The sequence below is a fragment of the Pituophis catenifer genome, unplaced genomic scaffold, assembly GCF_029215685.1.
Source record: "Pituophis catenifer annectens isolate HBS135680 unplaced genomic scaffold, rPitCat1.0.hap2 SCAF_6, whole genome shotgun sequence".
Classification (NCBI taxonomy): Eukaryota; Metazoa; Chordata; class Lepidosauria; order Squamata; family Colubridae; genus Pituophis; species Pituophis catenifer.
Window position 1 is genome coordinate 3,517,954 of NW_027256886.1, and position 21,912 is coordinate 3,539,865.

The window sequence follows — 21,912 nt, forward strand, 5'->3', positions numbered from 1 at the left end:
ATCCAATTTTTTTTTTTACTACCGGCGTGGCTTGGTGGGCATAGTGTGGCTTGGTAGGCGTTCTATAGAATAGAATTCTTTATTGGCCAAGCGTAATTGGACACACAAGGAATTTGTCTTTGGTGCATAGGCTCTCAGTGTACATAAAAGAAAAGATACATTCATCAAGGATCATAAGGTACAACACTTAATGATAGTCATCGGGAACAAATAAGCAATCAAATCATATTAGGAAACAGTCAAGATAAATTGTAAGGATCAATTTCCATATACCAGGAAACTTATTGCTACCCCCCGGCCCTCTATTTAGATCACATCATTCAATCCAACTGGTTTCCAGGAGCCATTTGGCAAATGTCCCAGAAGCCTGAAAGGTCCTTCAGTTTGGTATCCATTCAATCTCCAGAATCCAAGGGTAACAATGGCACTTGGCAGGATTGCACTGCAGGGAACATTTTCCTGGCATTGATTCAGAGGAATATATTGTATAATCAAAGAATTCTGAGAGAGGAAAACTTATTAAAAATAAAAAAAGATGCTAAGACTGTCACTGCGTTATTTTATTTACCAGAAAACTTTTCTTCGCGTTTCTTTTCAGAATATTGCAACAAGGAATAAGCCTTGATCCATCCTCTAAACCAGGGTGATTTTTCCCAGAGCCAAACATGGGATTAATCAACGCCCTGACAAAGACTAAATGGAAAGTAATATGTTTTATTGACATCCAAAGGAAACAAAGGTTACTTAGCGCATTTTTCATACACAACCTCCTGGCCTTTGGTTGTCCAGATTAGTTATGTTGTGTGAACCCAGCAATATAATGGCTATGTTTCAGTATTGGTTAAATAGAAGCAAAACACAATATTAAGTAAATAGGTATATAGGAAATATTTATCATACTGAATATTTGTTCTCTATTTCGTTTTGTGCTTTTTATGTTGTTTAGGTTTAAGCCTGTGTGGGAATAGCACACAATTTATAAGGGTGTGGATGCATTGACGTCTTTACAACAGGTGCTTCGTTGAGTTCTTTCATTCCTTCAGGCAACTGGAAGCTGAAGGCCCTCAACAGGCTGGTCAGAAAGATGAAGATCTCAATTCTTGCCAGCTGCTCTCCTGCACAGGCACGTAGACCTATAGGTGAGACAAAGCATGGATGAAGCAGATAATAATCTGTTCTGCAGAATATAAACCATCAGTAAAGAAATCTGTAAAGATCTGAAAAGGATGAAACAGATGTCCATGTTGAATACTACTATTTTTGAGCAAACTCAATTCCTAGAGCTACTTTCTCCCTTTTAATTTGCTTGTTGAACTCCTGTCACAGAGATGCCTTTAATTCAGGTTGTAAATGCTATACCCTTTCAAAGGCAACATTACACACCCATGAAAAACTGGTCCAACATGTTTTCCAGAGATGGGATTCTAAGATGGAAGTCCACCAACTTATTCCATGTTGCATCAGCCTACTGTGGAGTAGGGGACGCGGTGGCTCAGTGGCTAAGACACCGAGCTTGTCAATCAGAAAGGTTGGCAGTTTGGTGGTTCAAATCCCTAGCACCGCATAACAAAGTGAGCTCCTGTTACTTGCCCCAGCTTCTGCCAACCTAGCAGTTCGAAAGCATGTAAAAATGCAAGTAGAAAAATAGGGACCACCTTTGGTAGGAAAGTAACAGATGTCAGCATCTCAGCGCTGGCATAGAGAGAGGAGAGATAAGGTCTGAACTTTTGCCTGCTAAATCCCTTTGAAGCTGGGTCGTCGTGGAAATGAGGAGGGGGGGACATTCATGTGAAATGACGAAACAAGAAGTCAGGAGAGTGACTTGGAAGATAGCCAATGAGAAGCAGAGAATTGGGGATCGGAAAGGGAGGGATTGGGGGGCAAAAGGTCAGTCTTGTCCACATCGAGTCATGATCCGGTTGCTGTGTTTGAATAAAGAAAAAATTTCCTTAAAGATTGGCAGTTTGGAAATTCATTTATTTTGAGATAGCATCGAAGTCTGACAGACGGACAAGACTGACCTTTTGGTTCCATGCGCCTTTGGCATTGAGTCATTCCGGCCATGTGACCACGGAGATGTTTTCGGACAGCGCTGGCTCCTCAGTTTAGAAACGGAGATGAGCACTGCCCCCTAGAGTCGGGAACGATTAGCAAGTATATGTGAGGGGAACCTTTACTTTTACCTTACAGCTGGAGTGGATGGAGGTGGACTGGATATAATCTAGGAATTCCCTTTCACTGAACAAACACCTCTTCTTGTTATTCTATGCTTGCTATAGCTGGCTGTCTGGACAAATGTCAAGTTAAAAATCTGCCAAATAACCCTTCTTCCTGTCCTCTTCAGAATAATTGCAATTGTGGCATTGGACTGCATTTTAAATCCTACGGGATTTAAATATTCATGCTCAGATTGTCAGTTTTGGAATGGTCCAGCTTGTTTGTTTGTTTGTTTTTTATTTATTTATTTGTCAAACATGTACAAGATAGCAGGTATAGGTATAAACATAAACAAAGGAAGTAAGTACAGGTAAATGGGGACAGAATTTATTTATTTTATTATTTATTTTATTTATTTATTTGATTTGATTTGATTTATATGCCGCCCTTCCCCGGAGACTCAGGGCGGCTTACAATGCGTTAAGCAATAGCCTTCGTCCTTTTGTATATTTATACAAAGTCAGCTTATTGCCCCCACAAACTGGGTCCTCAATTTACCTACCTTAGAAAGGATGGAAGGCTGAGTCAACCTTGAGCCTGGTGAGATTTGAACCCTGCAGTAATTGCAGGCAGCTGGTCTTAATAACAGGGTGCTTTAGACCACTGTATTACCAAGGCTCCTTGTAGGATAGGGACGATAGGGACGCTGGTGCGCTTTTGCATGCCCCCTTCATGGACCTCTTAGGAATGGGGTGAGGTCTACGGTAGACAGTTTAAGGTTAAAGTTTTGGGGGTTTGAGAAAGTAACAACAGAGTCGTGTAGAGCATTCCAGGCGTTGACCACTCTGTTGCTGAAGTCGTATTTTCTACAATCGAGTTTGGAGCGGTTTACCTTGAGTTTGTATCGATTGTTTGCCCGTGTATTATTGTGGTTGAAGCTGAAGTAATCATTGACATTGTTTGCTGTGATTGCCATGGATCTGTTCCAATACTATTCGCCCAAGATGCTGACTTTGATATTTTGTTTCTATCTGCTCTGCATAAGTCTTATTGCCGTGGATAGATGTGATGCCATTTTGCAGGAATGGAAATCAACTTCTGCAGAAATTGCAGATGACCTATTATAAATCATGTTATGCAGCGATGATGGACCACCAAAACACTGTGATGGAGGTACCAGATAGGTCTAGATAGAATACACCAGTGGTGGGTTGCCCCTGGTTCGGACCGGTTCTATAGAACCGGTAGTAAAACTGGCGGGAGGCTTCACCCACTGACCCGGATGTCATCAGAAGTGATCTGCGCATGCTCAGAAGCCTCCGTGCATATGCAGAAGAGCGTGTATGCGCACGATGTGAACCGATAGTAAAGGTAAGTTTGAACCCACCTCTGGAGTACACCAAGGGAATCTTATGTCTGTTGTAGAGTCCTGGATGATTTGTGAAATATGGAGATGGCCCAAACAATTCTAATGTTACTCATAAGTGTCTCTTTTCACTTAGCAGAGTTGAGTCACCTTTTGATTTATGACTCTAGATCATTTTCAACTATTGCAGGTAATGAAGATAGCAATAGTCTAAGAGCTCCAGATGTATTTGGATGAAACTGCCCATTTCATCTGCGATTTTATCTGTCTATATGATACTGAATCTGTTTTATTCTCTTTTCAAATAAACTACGCCAGAAACTGGATGTGGGGAGAGACAATTCTCCTGCCTCCTCAGTTACTTTCAGTTCATTGACCATGTATACTTCTGAGCCATCAATTGGAGTTAGGCTTTTGGGGGCATAGTGGTTCCAGCCCTTCATGTTGGACTATACCCAGAAGGTGATTTTCAGGGATTCCTATAGAACTTGGTCATTGATATGGATCAATGTGATCCCTATTAACCAATTTGAGGGAAATAATCAGTTTCCTTGAATGTGTCTTCAACCTGATGAATGGTTGGCTGAAGGAAATCAAGTGTCAACTTGCAAAGCTTTCAAGTTGCCATGAGCAGGAGGGAGGGAGAACTGATAGAGCTGATTGATTTCCCTAACTGAAGCTACATTCCATACATGCTTTCTTACCGCAATCAGTAGGAGGGTGTTGGATTTCACAACCAGCCAAAGTGATTAATTGGAGAACGTGATTTATGACATGGCCAGGGAAGAGGGGAGAGACAGGGGAACATAAATCTACATGGGATTAGTTCTAACTGCATCCGAATATTGCCGAAATGGTGCTCCTAATAAATCACTGTATTTCTTTTGAAGTTTGGCTCATGGCTCATGAATTAATTAGGGCATCTTTTGGAAACTTTACAACAAGCTCAAGTTAAATTCAGATAGTAGCTTTCGGCCACAGTGCTTTGAATCTGTGGGTGTGGTTAACCATTGCTTGAATTGCTTTGTCAAACAGAAATAATGCCAGATTGAATAGGCCATCTGTCTCCTGCTCAGAAGTGACCATAAACATGAGGGACAAAACCAGGAGTAGTATTCACTTACCTTTGCTACCAGTTCACAAATGTGAGCACGCGCTCACAGGGCCTTCCGCGTATGTGCAGAGCGTCAAAAACGGGATGTGATTACATCTGGGGAGGTGAGCGGAGCCTCCCACAGCCTCCGCTATTGGTTCGCCCAATGCAGATAGAACCAGCTGAATACCATCACTGGATAAGACCCTGGTACCAGTGGTGGATTCCAATTATTTTTTTACTACTGGTTCTGTGGGAGTGGCTTGGTGGGCATGGTGTGGCTTGGTGGGCATGGCAGGGGAAGGATACTGCAAACTCCCCATTCCCTCCTCACTCCTGGGAGAAGGATATTGCAAAAACTCCATTCCCACCCCACTCTTGGGCCAGCCAGAGGTGGTATTTGCCGATTCTCAGAACTATTCAAAATTTCCACTACCAGTTTTCCGAACTTCTCAAAAGTTCCGCTACCGGATCTCCAGAACCTGTCAGAACCTGCTGGATTTCACCCCTGCCTGGTGCACAAGGAAGGTTTTTAGGAAGAGGAATGTTATTGCTAAGATAAACATTTAACCCACCTTGTAACTTTTAACTTGTAATCTTTAGCTGAACTGTGTAACTATGATGCCTGAAGAAGTTTGCAAGATGTTGCTCTTAATGATTGGCTTATAATGATGTGTGTTGACCTGATTAGTTCATGGCAATGGATGCTTTTCAAAATTGTACAACACGGGTTCCATTCTAAACAGAGGTGTTCCCATTTGGAACTTGCTTCTAGGTAAAACTTTTATTTGCAAATAAAAACATTTTCCTTTCCACTTTTCTGGGGTGGTTCATGGGGCCTGAATGCCAGATAAAAGGACCTGAGCTTTCGGGGACAACAATAGCTTTTCATATCTATCATAATTGAAGATGCCCCTTTGCTATCTCCACCATCAATGGAGAAATATTCATTGGTAAACAAAGGATGGAAACACTGTGGTAGAGGGAATGCTACAGTCATTAAAAAGGCAGAGCTTAATGGAGTTTTTTCCTAGAACGCCATCACTCTGCTAAACAAATAATTCCCTCAACACTCTCAAGCTATTGACATTAGGCTGCATTACTATTGCTATTGGTCTTCTCATCATTCCTGTCGCCCATCTCCTCCTACTTGTGACTGCATGACTGTAACTTTGTTGCTTGGATGTTTGCAATTTATATTGATATTGATTGTTTCCTAGTATGATTTGATTGCTTATTGTACCATATGACTGTCACTGGGAATTGTGTCCTGTGATTCTTGAGGAATGTATCTTGTCTTTTTATGTACACTGAGAGTGTATGCACCAAAGACAAATTCCTTGTGTATCCAATCACACTTGGCCAATAAAGAATTCTATTCTATTCTATTCTATTCTATTCTATTCTATTCTATTCTATTCTATTCTATTCTATTCTATTCTATTCTATTCTATTCTATTCTATTCTATCCTCTGAAACTATAAATCTGTGGTCCAGTTTCATTGGTAAAAACCTACAACTAGACTTGTTTCTTTGGATTTAGCTAACAATTCTGTCCGAAACACCAGTGAAAATTGTGCAATCTTGTACCTGTCTTACAAAGCTGTACTGATTATTATCTAAACTTAATTAGAGTTAGTAGCTGTACTTCAGCGTTTGCAGCCCAAGGGGAAGTTCAGACTCTCGTAGTTTTGAAACTAGAAGGAATACAGATTCCTTGATTTTCTAGTCAGATCATGTTGATTTCAGAGCAACTCAGTGATGAGGGTGGTTGGAATCTATAAGTTATCAACTGCTTTGGGCTCATGGATTTACCTATTCCGAATGGCAGAAATTCTTCTCGTTCAGTGAACTTTCCATCCTTATCGAAAAAGTGATTTGGGTTGAATTCTTTAGGTGTCTCCCATTGTTCAGGATCCTGGAGAACAGAAAGCAAGTCTGGGACAATAACAATCCCCTGTTTAAAAAAAAAAAAAAGAGAGAGAGAGAGAGAGAGATGATTAAACAGGGCATATTTATAAGAGAAATAGGTGAAAAAGTTCAAACAATATTAATGAAATATTTGTTTTTAACTTGACAGTGAACCCATATTTGTCCATTTCCAAAGCAGATTCTGAGAACAATAGTTTCACAACTGTTTAGCTTCCTTTCTCCTCTCCCCCATACAGAAATCTGGTATCACACCAGATTGACAAGAAAAGGATAAAGAAACATGGTCAGGCATATTATGTTCAGCTCCTAATCTCTGATTATCTTCATAGAATAAACATAAAACATTTATGGTTCTAGCTTTAAAGTCTGAGAGGCATTTGGATCAGTGGTGGGTTGCTCTCGGTTCGGTCCGGTTCTATAGAACTGGTAGTAAAACCGGCGGGAGGCTCCGCCCACCCACTACGACGTCATAATGGTCAATCCGTGCATGCGCAGAAGCGCGTGCGATCCCATTGTGAACCGGTAGTAAAGGTAAGTAGAACCCACCCCTGGTTTGGATTTAAACCCATAATCCGTCTGTCAGCATTGCAATGCTGGCATAGAGAGGGAGCAGAGGAGAACGAAAGATAAACTCTGAAACTTTTGCCTGATAAATCCCTTTGAAGCCTGGTTGTCGTGGAGATGAGGGGAGGGGGCACATTCCTGGGAAATGAGGAGGAAAAGAAGTCTGAAGAATGACTTGGAAGACAACCAATGAGAAGCAGAGATTTGGGGATCGGAAAGGGAGGGATTGGGAGGCAAAAGGTCAGTCTTGTCTGCGCAGAGTCATGATCCGGTGGCTGAGCTCAATTAAAGAAAGATTTCCTTAAAGATTGGTAGTTTGGAAATTCATTTAATTTTGAGATAGCACCGCAGTCTGACACCGTCTTTCACAAAAGTTTGCTATTCTTGGTCATTGGATTTTGCATGACTACATTGGCACTTCCTGGATAGAGAGCTTTAGTCCAAGTTCATATCCTGCTCTTCCTTCCATGTTGGGCTACTGGAATGCAGTCTGATCATGTTTCTCACCTTTGGAATGTGATATCCCCTCATCTTTACCTCCTTTGTACTTTGCCTGGGAGCCCCAATTAGCATAGCATATTTTAAACGCTGCATTTCAAGAATCACGGCGTTGGTATAAGGCAGCTTTTTCCGATCCTGATAAGAAATGGACCGTGAGAAACCAAACATATCTTCAATCTCTTTCTGGATTTTCTCTAGGAAAAAAATGATGGAAATAGAAGCTTCATTTTCAATATTGTGTTTCATTTATTTATTTCTGAATTTTAATCCTTACTGGAGCTTTAGGATGTAGAACAGCCATTAGGGGATTGAGAATCTGCATGAAGGAATGCAGATTATTTATTTATTTATTTATTTATTTATTTATTTATTTATTTATTTATTGGTTTGATTTATATGCCGCCCTTTTCCGGAGACTCAGGGTGGCTTACAGTGCGTTAAGCAATAGCCTTCATACTTTTGTATATACCTGCTTAGTAGGGCTTTCGGGCCCCCTCCAGCGGTGTTCTTTTTTATACAAAGTCAGTTTATTGCCCCCACAATCCAGGTCCTCATTTTACCTACCTCGGAAGGATGGGAGGCTGAGTCAACCTTGAGCCTGGTGAGATTTGAACTTGCAGTAATTGCAGGCAGTTGTTGTTAACAGTGCTTTAGTCTGCTGCGCCACCAAGGCTTTTTTTAAAAATTAAAAATGTGTTTCCTGGGCTCTGATCATATGCAGTCCAAACTGGTTTAGTGCACCCTGTTATTAACACAGCTGCCTGCAATTTCTGCTGGTTCGAATCTCGCCAAGGCTCAAGGTGGACTCAGCCTTCCATCCTTTCTAAGGTAGGTGAAATGAGGACCCAGTTTGTGGGGGCAATAAGCTGACTTTGTATAAAATATACAAAAGAATGAAGGCTATTGCTTAACGCATTGTAAGCCGCCCTGAGTCTCCGGAGAAGGGCGGCATATAAATCAAATTAAAAAAAAACCTGATTCAAAATATTGATCCAAATTATTGATTCAGTTCAAATATTCCACTGAATCTGCTGCTGCTGTTACAGTGACTTTGGGTTGCTTACAGTGTGATAAAAACATAAAGAAGAATGATAAAAAGAAATAAAGAGGATTAAATAAGAAACTCAAAACCAAGAAGAAGGCAAACATAGGGGTTGGGATCTATTCTCTGGCCCAGGGGTGTCAAACTCAAGGCCTGCGGGCCAGATCCAGCCTGTGGGGTGCTTAGATCTGGCCCGTGGGGTACCCTGGAAACAGCAAAGGACCGGCCCGCTGTGCCTCTGGCAGCAAAAACAGAGTTTGGGAGAGCCACGTGCAGCCGCCGCCCCCAAGCTCCGTTTTCATTGGCAAAGGGCTAGCAAAACAAACTAAAAACAAAACAAAAGGAGAAATGTTCCTGTCAGACTGCGATGCTATCTCAAAATTAAATGAATTTCCTTTAGCCTTTGAAGGGACAGGAAAGGAGAAAGGGAAAGAGGAAAGACAAAGAAAAAGAAGAAAAGATGGGAAGAGAACAAGGAAGGAAAAAGAAGGAAAGAGGGGAAGGAAGAAGAAAGAATGAAGAGGGAAGGAAAAAGAAGAAAAGGAAGGAAGGAAGGAAGGAGATTATAATGAGAGTGAGGGAGGGTCTGAGGGAAGTCCTGCCTTAGCACTTGGCCACCACAGGTGCCCCTGACCCAAGTGACATCGAACTGGCCCTGCCCACCCTGCCCACACCCACCCCAGCCCCCCGAGGTCAAACACAGCCCTGATGCGGCCCTCAATGAAATCGAGTTTGACACCCTTGCTCTATCCTGTCAATCACCCCCAATGTAACACCCCCCTTTTAGGGCAGGCCAAGCAGCTTTTAAAGCTCTTCTGGGAGATCATCTGTGTAGGGGTGTACCTCACCTACAGCAGGAGAATATTCTAGACAGCAGAATAGGCTCCTCTCCCAGATTCTGCCAGTTGAAAGTCTTTGGCAGACAAGATCTGAAGTTAAGTCTCTTCTGCTAGAACTGTCAACTTGCAAAGCTTTCAAGTTGCCATGAGCAGGAGGGAGGGAGAACTGAAGTGAATTCCATACATTCTTTCTGACCGCAATCAGAAGGAGGGTGTTAGGTTTCACAGCCAGCCAAAGTGGTTAATTGGAGAATGTGATTTATGACATGGCCAGAGAGGAGGGGAGAGACAGGGTCATAGGGGAACATAAATCTACGTAGGATCAGTCCTAACTGCATCCCAGTATTGCCGGAATGTTGCTCCTAATAAATGGCTATATTTCCTTTGAAGCTTGGATCATGGCTCATGAATTAATTAGGGCATCTTTCGGAAACTTGGCAGAACAACTGGGATGGACAGTTGAGGGCAGGAAGAAGATACAGTTAAGGGTACGAGCCGTGGTGGCGCAGTGGTTAGAATGCAGTTACTGCAAGCTACTTCTGCTGACTGCTGGCTGCAGTTCAGCAGTTCGACAGTTCGATTCTCACCAACTTCAAATCTCGAGGTTGACTCAGCCTTCCATCTTTCCGAGGTGGGTAAAATGAGGACCCAGATTGTTGCGGGCAATATGCTGACTCTGTAAACCACTTAGGGAGGGCTGTGAAGCACTGTGAAGGGGTATATAAGTCTAAGTGCTATTGCTATTAAGGAGAAGACTAAGGGGTTCATTTGGCACCCGAAGTGGTGAGGAACCTCCAACAACCTCTGGTCATGGCAGGGGACTTTGCGGCATGCAGCTGCTCACATCCACCATCCTGATTTTTTATTTATTTATTTATTTATTTATTTTTGGTCTATATTCATTATCATACTGAAATATGGTTTTCTGTATGAAATTTAGGCAGAAAATAAGTAACAAATCTGAAAACCTTGATGAATTTCTGCATTCGAAATGCGTTAAACATTTCGGATTTGTATTGACCCCCAGTTTTTACTTCCTGACTAATATTTTATTGAGGATTCAAAGAAGACTTGCTGTATGTGCTTTCTTGGCTTTTCTTCCAACTATTAAGTTTGATCTGTCCCCGTCCACACACACACACAATCACAGCCAGCCGAGGGTTAAGGAAACACTTTGGCACACACCCAGGTCTTTATCTCCAACTTGGCAGCGATTTACACACCGTCTGCCAAGTGCGTTTATTTCCACAAAACAGAAAGATAAGATACTTAGCGTACAAAAGTCCAATCAGAATAATATTTCTCTCAGCAGTTTCCGAACGAGGCTTTAGTGACTATCCAGGGTTTGTTTTTGTTCGTCACAGGGATCACTGGCCACCACCCTCTGTTATATAGTCTCTGGGGTGTGGTCCAGTGACTCAGTTCTAATCTCTAGCATGCCTCCTGAGCTGCTGCAATCGTTTATCACGCCTTCGGAGGCGTGCGTCCAGGAATGATGTCTCTCCCTCGCTCTCATCCGAGCCACCTGTCTCCCTGCTAATCTCCTCTCCCTCGGCCGGCACCTGAGACAGTGCCAGAGGGGAGGGGCCTGGAGAGGGAGGCCTGGCTGACTCCTCTTCCTCATGCTCAGAGCTTTCTTCCTCCGATGGGACAGGCTCAGAGGGCGGGGCCACAACAAAGTTCATGCTCTTGACTTCTAGGATCTAGAAACTACATAGGAAAATTATTATGAAGAATAGATTCAGTTCCTCTTTCAGACCTTTGTATTTCAAATAAGTTCTGTGTTTTAAAACCCAAGAGTGACCCTTGTTGCCATCTGAAGGCCAGACAAGGAATAATGGTTGGAAACTGACCAAGGAGAGATTCAACCTAGAAATGAGGAGGAACTTTCTGACAGTGAGAACAATCAACCCATGGAACAGAAGTTGCCTTCGGAAGTTGTGGGAGCTTCATCACTTGAGACTTTCAAGAAGAGATTGGACTGCCATTTGTCAGAAATGGTGTAGGGTCTCCTGCTTGAGCGGGGGGTTGGACTAGATGACCTATAAGGTCCCTTCCAACTCTGTTAATCTGTTACTCATGTCTGTCTCACCTTGGATGTCAGGATGATTGGTCAACACGAGCAGTGCCCATATCATACTAGAAAAAGTTGACTCTGTTCCAGCAGCGAAAAAATCCATAATACACCCAGCCAGATTCTCTTCATCGTAGGTAGAGTTGGGGTCATTTCTGCTCTGATGTATAAAATGGAAAATAAAAATTAGAATGAATTCTGTGCAGATTCTCTGTGGTTATTTTTGCATCTGTGTCAGAAATCATGAGTATAAATATATTTCTGGGGTTTTTTTGGTATAGGAAAATCAATGCATGAGAGTACCGTATTTTTCAGAGTATAAGACGGACCGGAGTATAAGACACACCTTAGTTTTTGGGGAGGAAAATAAGAAAAAACTGATTGGCAGGTGGATCGGACTCCCGGAATACCCCTAATCAGCTGTTCCCAGAGGTGAATTTTAGCAACAGGTTCCTTGGTTGTGAGCTCTGTGCCTTGCTTTTTTTTTTTTTTTTTTGCTTTTTTTTCTGCCTCTGAAAGCCTCCAAAACAGAGCTTCAGAAAAAAAGCCTCTGAAGCTCTGTTTGGGGGCTTTTTTTCTGAAGCTCTGTTTGAGGGCTTCTTTTCTGAAGCTTCTTTTCTGATGCTTTTTTCAGCCTCTGAAACCTCCGTTGAAGAAGCTGGGCGGGGCTACATTCAGAGTATAAGACGCACCCAGATTTTCACCCTCTTTTTTTGGTGGGAGAGGTGCGTCTTATACTTAGAAAATACGAGGTTCAGCTTTAGATGAATCTGTTTCCTTTTATTTTATGGTTGGCTGATTACCTCAGTACATTTTTGCATAGGGAATAATGACTAATTTGTCATTCCATACAGTTAATCACAAAAATTCACAGGCAGCACTACATACATGCACTCTAATTTAAAATTATGCCCAAAGTGATGTCTTGACCTATAAGCTTTTGTGGTTGCTATGCCACACTATACAGGGCCTGGTGGCTCAGCAGACTAAAAGCATTGTGATTAACACCAGCTCTGCAATTACTGTAAGTTCGAATCTCACCAGGCTCAAGGTTGACTCAGCCTTCCATCCTTTCTAAGGTAGGTAAATTGAAGACCCAGTTTGTGGGGGCAATAAGCTGACTTTGTATAAATATACAAAAGTATGAAGGCTATTGCTTAACGCATTGTAAGCCGCCCTGAGTCTCCGGAGAAGGGCGGCATATAAATCAAATTAAAAAAATAAAAATAAAAAAAAAGTCACTCTACTGACTTCTTGTCTCGTCATTTTACAGGAATGTCCCCCCTCCCTTCATTTCCACGACGACCCAGCTTCAAAGGGATTTAGCAGGCAAAAGTTCAGGGCTTATCTCTCTCCTCTCTATGCCAGCGGTGAGACGCTGACATCCTTAACCCACCAGGTGGGACACTAATGCTTAGAATATTCTAAGTTCTACTAATGCTTAGAATATTCTTTAGACTGAGCAGCACTGTAGATCTTCATTCCTGTGACACATCACTCCAAGCAAAGAGTGGGTTACTTTAAGAGCTGCAAGGTAGTTCTCTACAGAGGCAATAAGAGCAGAAAAAATGATGTTTGAGTTGCTTGGTTGCCTTCTAATGGTCAACCAACACTGATCTATACCAGATCAGTGGAGGGTTTCAAAAATTTTTACTACCAGTTCTATGGGTGTGGCTTGGTGGACATGGCAGGGGAAGGTTACTGCAAAATCCCCATTTCCTCCCGATCAGCTGGGACTCGGGAGGCAGAGAATAGATGGGAGGCGGGGCCAGTCAGAATTTTTACTACCGGTTCTCTGAACTACTCAAAATTTCCGCTACCGGTTTTCCAGAACTGGTCAGAACCTGCTGAAACCCACCTCTGAACCAGATATCTCAGTTTGGTGGGGGAAGGGGGGGCTCTCCAAACCACCTGCCGCTGGCGCTACTGGCTTCCACAAGCTGGATAGAGCCAGCTGCATTTCACCCTTAGTTCACAGTGCTCTCTGAGATTGGTCATTTTCTTGCAGATATTTCATTACCCAAACTAGGTAATATTGTCAATGCTAGTTCAGGAATTAGTAATTGTTCAAACACGTTGCAAGTCTGCTTCCATGACCTCTACCTGCATAAAGCCGAGGTTAATGTTTACTGCCCCCCCCAGTCACTGTCTCTCTATGTCACTATGACGATTTATGGAATACATAGAATGCTAGATTCTTGTGAGACATCACCCACCTTTCACTGAACCAGTACAATTTCATTAAAAATTGTGGGACAAATGACACAAATACAGTCCATCTGCCTATTGATGAAAAAGCAACATGAAAAACAAACTGCTATAAATATGGGAGTCACTGAAATAGAGAAGCATTGGAATTTAGTGCCATGTGACCTATTTCTTCCCCATCAACAAATGGTCCAACTCTCACCATTACTCTTTATACTCACTACAGACATTGTAACCAGAAACCTTCAATTACAACACCTACGGACGATATCATATGCTGATGATATTACTGTAGAGAGCAGAACATGAAGCACCCTTGAACCATTAATACGAGGATGGAAAAATCTGCTTATTGGTTTGGTGTGAGAGAAAAGTTATTTCTCAATTGCTGTGCCTATTAATGGCTTTTGGAATAAACAAGTAAATAAGCCAATCAGAAAGCAGCTAATGGGTTTGAATCTCCCGGGCTTTTATGTTCCCTCCCCTAACTGTCACAGTTGACAGTATAAAAGGAGATTCTTTTATTTATAAGTAGTTTTTATTGAATATAAATATTAAAAAAGACATACGTAACATATACACAACAAACATTTATACAACATATACACAAAAAGAGTGTAATTTCTTCTTAAGCATTTTTTCAGAGTGACGTTCTACAATTCTACTTATGATATATTCCTTCACCTCTCCTTAATCTAATAATATTTTTTATTATATATATATATTTAAATCGGTAATATTTCCCCTATATTTTTTGTATATTTCTTATTTTTAACCAATTGTACCAATTATTCCATATTTTATAATAGTCTGATTCTTCTCTTTCTTGTAATTCTTTGGTTAACCTATCCATTTCAGTGCATTCTAAAATTTTCCCTATTACTTCTGGTTCACTTGGTATTTTTTCTTGCTTCCAATTTCTTGCGTAGGTTATTCTTGCAGCAGTTAATATGTGAATTGTGAGCTATTTGATATCCTTAGGGTATGATTTGTTAAAGATTCCTAATAAAAATGTTTCTGGTTCTTTTTCAATCTGTGTTTTTGTTATTTGTTCCAACCATTTTTTGATGTTAGACCAAAATTTCTTTGCTGCCGGGCACGTCCACCATAAATGATAGAAAGTCCCTTGTGCCTTTTTGCACTTCTAACAAATCGGGCTATTTTTAGGTTGTATTTTTGCCAATCTGGTTGGAGACATATGCCACCGATAAAACATTTTCAGTTGGTTTTCCTTGTACGCCGTTGCTTTTGTTAAATTTAGGTTTGCCTGCCAGAACTTTTCCCATTTTTCCAAAGGTATTGTGTGTTTAATGTTTTGGGCCCACTTAATCATCGTTTCTTTGACTGTCTCTTCTTCCAATTTATAGCGTAGAAGAAATTTATAAATTCTACTAATTAATTTATTTTCTGAATCTAATATAATTTTATCTATTTCTTGTTTTTGATTATAAATTTCATATGTTTTTATATGTTCTCTGTATTTGGATTGTATTTGAGTATAAGTCCACCAGTCTATTTCTCTGTGTAAATCTGTCTCCAATTGTTGTTTTGTCTTTAATTTGCCTTGATAGTCAATTATATCTTTATATCTAATTATTTTTGTCTTATCTGTTAAATTTGGGTGCCTAATTGATTCAGCCGGTGCTAGCCAATTTGGTGTCTTCATATAATGTTGTTTTTTAATTTTAAGCCAAATTTGTAATAATGAGTTCCTTATTGTGTGTCTTTTAAAATATGAATGTGTTTTGTATTTCTCATCCCACATAAAGGAGTGCCAGCCAGTTTGGAGTTCGTGTCCCTCAATTGTTAAAATTTGAGAGTCCTTTAATTCTATCCAATCTTTGACCCACGATAGTACTGCTGCTTGGTAGTAAATCTCCCAGTCAGGGAGTGCAGCTCCTCCTCTATCTTTTGTATCCTGAAGCAGTTTAAATTTTATTCGTGGCCTTTTCCCTTGCCATATAAATTTAGATGTTATTTTATTCAGCTTTTCAAAAAACGGTTTATCTATTTTAATTGGGGTGACCTGAAACAAATATAAAAATTTAGGTAATATAGTCATTTTGATGGCCGAAATTCTTCCTAGGAATGAAATGTGTAAATTTTCCCATTTTTCTAAGTCTTTCTTAGTTTGTTCTAGTAATTTATCATAATTGTTTCCTTTAATTGCTGATGTTCTTGTAGATAACCAGATTCCTAGATATTTTATTTTTTTTGTTGTTTGGATTTGTATATTATCTGTCAATTCTTTTGTTTGGATTTCCGTAAGGTTTTTTACAATTAGCTTCGATTTACTTTTATTGATTTTTAGTCCAGCCACTTCTCCAAATTCTTCTATTTTTTGGAACAAATTAGGTATAGATTCCATAGGATTTTCTGTCAAAAACACTAGGTCATCAGCAAAGGCTTGAGCTTTATATTCTTCTCTATTGATCCTTAAACCTTCAATTCCTTGGTCTTCTCTAATTTTTTTCAACAGGATTTCCAATGATAGAATATATAGTAAGGGGGAAAGTGGACAGCCTTGTCTGACTCCTTTTGTTATATTAAATTTGTCTGTTATGTCATCATTCATAATTATCCTTGCTGATTGCTTGGTATAGATTTCTGCTATAATTTTCCCAAATTTTTCCCCAATTTGCATATTTTGTAGTTGTTCAATCATAAATTTCCAATTTTGATTATCGAAGGCCTTTTGGGCGTCAAGAAAAACCAACACTGCCTGCTTCTCCGGGTGTGATTCATAATATTCTAGAGCATTAAGTATTATTCTCATGTTGTTCTTTATTTGGCGTCCCGGCAGAAATCCATTTTGGTCTGGGTGTATATATGTATTTAATACTGATTTAATCCTTTCGGCCAAGATTGCTGCAAATATTTTGTAATCGGCATTCAATAATGAAATAGGTCTATAGTTTTGTATTAACTGGAGATCTGTGTCTTCTTTTGGAATGATTGTTATTATGGCTTCTGTCCATGAATTTGGTATTTTGGCTTTCTCCATAGCTTCATTATATAATCGCAACATATTCTCTCCCAATACTTCTTGCATTGTTTTGTATATTTCTACCGGTAGCCCGTCGGGTCCCGGTGTTTTATTGTTTTTTTGCTTTTTCAGTACTTCATCTAATTCTAATTTGGTTATTGGCCTATTGAGAGTTATTCTTTGTTCTTCTGTGATTTTTCGCATTCCTGATTTCCCTATGTACTGTTTTATCTTATCTTCCTCTATTTTCCCCTGATTATATAGATTCGCATAAAATTTCTTAATAATTTCTTTTTTGGCCTCTTTACTATGTTGAATTTCTCCTTTATTGTCTTTCAATTGGTATATCATTCTTTTTTTCTGTTCTTTTTTCAGTTTATAGGCTAGCCATCTGCCCGTTTTATTTGCATGTTCAAAATAATTTTGTTTCGCCATTCTTGATTCTTGACGGAAAACCGTTGGCAGTTCAAAAGGCAGTTGACAGTTTGGAGAGTTCTGTTCAGCTCTTCTGTTAGAAAACTGTGGGCTGTTTGGAAGTCAGTTAGAAGAGCAGTTCTGATGCAGTTCTGATGGTTTACAAGAATATTTCTTCTGAGGAAGAATAGCCAGAACTAACATCGCTTAAACATATATATATATGTCTCTGACTAGGCAGCATAGGGCAGCATAGGGCCTGCTGGCTGCCAGAAGAAAAAAAAAAAAGCCCAGAATCGAGTGGATGTGACTCCACTGAGCGACAGGATATTTAAGCAAAATAATGAAATACTATTCAGTATTTGAATAGATATTGTTTTTATTTTTATATTAATAAAAACATTTATTGTTAACTGCTTCTGAGGCTCATTTATTGAAGTAGATCTTAATAGAGATAAAGGTTTACGGTTCATTGATTTATTTCCTCCTTCGACATTTAGGAATGGAGGTCAGTATTAAGGAGACTAAGGAGATTAAGGAGACAGTATCAAGTGTATTTGTATATCCATGGAGAGGAGGGCCTTTCTTTCATTGTTTCAGAGGGTTTTACATTTTGTGAAGGCTGTGAAAATATCTGTCCTTTTCCAATCCTTTAAAGGTAAGTATTCCTTTAAGTATCAATTAATGAAAGGTCCCTGCCCTGTTAGTTCTTTTCCTTCTTCATGGAACTTCTTTAGAAGAAAGGGAGAGGAGGAGTAGGCAAACAAAAAGCGAAATAAATGATGGGCAAACATGACAGGATGGCAAACAGAAGCATTTCTAGCTATTCCCACAAAGAACCTCCATGTTTAATGAGAGTCTAATGGCTCAGTGGCTAAGACACTGAGCTTGTCGATTGAAAGGTCAGCAGTTCAGCGGTTCGAATCCCTAGTGCCGCGTAATGGGGTGAGCTCCCATTACTTGTCCCAGCTTCTATCAACCTAGCAGTTCGAAAGCACGTAAAAAATGCAAGTAGGTGGGAAGGTAACAGTGTTCCGTGCTCCTTTGGTGTTTAGTTGTACCAGTCACATGACCACAGAAATGTCTTCAGACAGTACTGGATCTTTGGCTTTGAAACGGAGATGAGCACACACCCCTAGAGTCAGGAATGACTAGCACATATGTGCGTGGGGAACCTTTACCTTTACGTTACCTTTAATATTGCAGAGGTACAATATAACTCTTTTTGAGAAGCAACACGAATTTAGCATGGGCTAAATTAAGAATGGTAGTTGAATGAGGGGAAAAAAAGCTTTCAAAGAAGACACTACCATTAGTTCCTCCTGTTTATCTATAGTGAGGAATGTAATAAATCTTTGCCCATATATTAAACCACAATGAATCCATACCTTCTCTATCTGAAGAAGATAGTGATCAGTGAAATGTTGTGGCTCATGTAGAGTGCTGGATTCCTTGTGTTTCTCTATTTCCTGCTTTGCAAACGCAAGGATTAAATTCATGGAAGCCAGGGCCTTCTTGTGAGGGCCTGGGAGGTAGTTCATTAATTGTGGTAATAAAGCATACACCTAATAGAGAAGGAAGAAGAAAAGTTAGTTATTTCCCACCACATTTAGAGAAGACTCTCAGCAGTTCACAATAATGGACAACACTTACTAACTAAAGGAAAAAACATTACAAACCCATGAAAACATGGCAAACAATACATGGCGTCAGACCTCTAAAACCCTCCAGAAAAGTTTTTTTTCCAAATGGTTGTAGAGAACAGTTAATGTTGGTGGCAGATAGATTATTATTAATGTATTATAAAATTCTCTTATTCTCACCTTGTGTCCAGGAGCCATTGTAAATGTGCTTACTATGGTAAGTAAGCTATGATGTAATAAATTAGATCAACTAGATTCACCTGCCAGGCTAAATTATGAATTAACAGCAAGGGTTGAATGTTAACAGTCTGCTAGCTTGGGACCTACCATGTTTTCCCGAAAATAAGACCCTGTTTTATATTATTTTGAACCCCCAAAATAAGCGCTTGGCCTTATTTTCGGGGAGGACTTATTATTTTGGGGCATGTGGAGGAAGATGGGGCTCCTCTTGCCGTTTTTCCTGATTTCCAGCTCTGTCTCCCTAACCCTAACCAGAGGAAATGGCGTGGACTGGTTGCGCATGCATTTAAATATTTTTGGGGAGGGCTTATTTTAGGGAGGGTTTATTTTCAGGGGGTTTATTTTTTAGCACGTGCACTCAAAAGCCTGATTGGGCTTACTATCAGGGAATGTCTTATTTTCAGGGAAACACGGTAGTATGTTTGAATTAGTACCTCAGGATAATCTTTTGGATCAAAAAATGGGCATTCCTATTGAGAGAGATTCAAACATTCCCAATCCTGGTAAAGTTTTACAAAGTACTGAAGACCTGAGAGAGTTTTCAAAGAGAAACTCTCCTTTTTGGATTAAATAAAAATGCAATATTTCCTTAACCAATTAACAACTTAACAACTCAGAAAGGACCTCTGGTTGATGTCATGGCAAGATCTGACACGAAAAGTGGGTTTCCACATTTCTGTGCCAAGTTCTCCCCGTTGGTGAGCTCTGAAAGGAGTCAAAGCTGCCTTAGAGGGGTGGTGAAGCAAAGACGGATGCCCTGCGAGGTCACGGAGAGACAGAGCTCTCCTGCCTGACCCGGGGCTTACTTTTCCTCTCAGCGAAGATGAGAAGAGACAGCCTATAATGGCTGCTACAAAGCTGGGACACCCGATGACATGTCTAAGCTTTGAGCTGGAGCGGATTTTGGTGAACAGTGTGGAACTCGATGAGAGGATTTTTTTTACCTGAAAGTTAACCCCATAAGAGAAATCTAGGATTTACTCAGAACTATCCGTTAAAGCAGCAATCAAACACTTTGAGAAAACTACCAGAATACAAGGAAAGGATTAAAGAGAGAAAAAAAAAATTCTTCCAAACATAGGAAATTGGACTCTCAAATTGGGAAGATGTGACTTTGGGAAGGAAATTTACAATGCTGGAATTATGGATTTAAAAAATTAACACTGCTTCTATAATTGAATTACAACTTAAAATAATTAAAACCAGAGATTTAGTAATAATATTGAAAATTACCCTGAGAGTGCCACCTGCTGGTGAAAAGAAAATATACAAGCCTGGGAATACCCATTTAAAGGACTGTGAAAATATTTACTGGACTATATACATCTACCCTATGACCACTGGAGATTTAAATGTGGGAACAAGGAAGACACTTAATTAAAGTGAGCCCTGAATGTTAAATTAGATGACTGAATCTATAGAGGTAACTTAAAGAGGCTTGGATAACTCCCTGGACTACGTAAATGGAACTGACTGACTACTTATGGAACATAAAGAACTGTGATTAGTGTATACTTTGAAGAATAACTGCAGGTTTGAACAAATGGTTTTTGGGCTATTGGCCAAAAGTGGAATTTATTAAAACAAGATGCAACAAAAGGAGGAAATGAGCAGAACTTTGAATGAGATGGACTGGATGTTTCAAAGCATAAAGGATATGATACAGAAAGAACATAAGGCAATTATGGAATTAATGGATGGCATAGATCAAATATTGGAAAATATTATACAAAGGACAATGAGCAATGACCAAGATGCCCAGGAAAGGAAGGAGCTACCAGAAGGAATAGAGGGAAACAGAGAATTGAGGAATCAATGAAAAGAAGATAACGAGGAGTCATCAATAAAATTAATAATGTTTGATGAATCAAACTGGGGAAAACATTCTAAGAGATCTGAAAAGAGAACGGGAGGAGCAGGAAGATACTTGGAGAAGGGAGATTGGGGTCTGGGCTGATGATTTCAAAGCTAGACAGTGGAAGAGGGTAGGGATGGGAGAAACACTTAGATTGACTAGGCAGGATGTAGACAGATACAGACAGAGATAAAGATTTAAGCGAAGAATATGGAAGGCAAGTTAAAAGAATAAGAATTAAAGTATTGATGAGGGCAAGAGATGATGGATTGAAGGCAGATAGCAAAAAAAAAAGAAAGAAAGAAAATCTTTTTTCTATTTCTTTTTCTTTATAATGGTGGCAGGAAGAGAAATTAGAACAGAGATAGGAATGTGTTCAAAAAGAGATTGAGGGATTACTTGTATATATATACCTTTACATGATGAAACAAAAGGAACAATAAAATGGGAAAATTAGAGATTGAATGATGGAATTACTAAGTAAGTTTAAATAACTTTGTGATTGGTAAATGGTGAGCAATTAAATAACAAAAAGAACATATTTTAATATAAACATGTATATTAATACTAGCATTATATAGATTGGAGGAAAGCAAAGAATATTAATAGTGTTATTTTGTATGTTTAAATAATATTGTGATTGGCATTAGAATAGTATATTGAAATATTGAATAATGAAACAATGAAGGATAGTATTTTAATATAAATAGATTCAAAGAGGAAAATATGGGAAATATGAATAAGAACTAAATATTAAAAATGGGAAAATTAGAGATTAAACAATAGTATTATTGAGTTTGTTTAAATAATATTATGATTTGCAGTGGAATAATAAAGTGAAATAATGAATAATAAAATGATGAAAGAACATATTTTAATATAAACAGGTGTATTAATAGTGGAATCATATAGATTGGCAGAATGTAAAGAATATGAATAGAATTAATTTGCATGTTTAAAAAATATTGTGATTGGTATTAGAATTGTATATTTAAATA

At 39.5% G+C, this 21,912-nt stretch overlaps 1 protein-coding gene across 1 annotated transcript in view; it reads right to left on the reverse strand.

Moving 5' to 3' along the window:
- Window positions 1-21,912, reverse strand: part of LOC139318282 (cytochrome P450 2J2-like) — a 98,012-nt gene that overhangs the window by 69,560 nt on the left and 6,540 nt on the right. The window contains exons 2-4 of the mRNA XM_070945672.1: window positions 18,565-18,741; window positions 11,587-11,728; window positions 7,620-7,807 (exon numbers count right to left, since the gene is read on the reverse strand). Coding sequence (XP_070801773.1) covers window positions 7,620-7,807; window positions 11,587-11,728; window positions 18,565-18,741 — 507 coding nt within the window. The remainder of the gene's footprint in view (window positions 1-7,619; window positions 7,808-11,586; window positions 11,729-18,564; window positions 18,742-21,912) is intronic.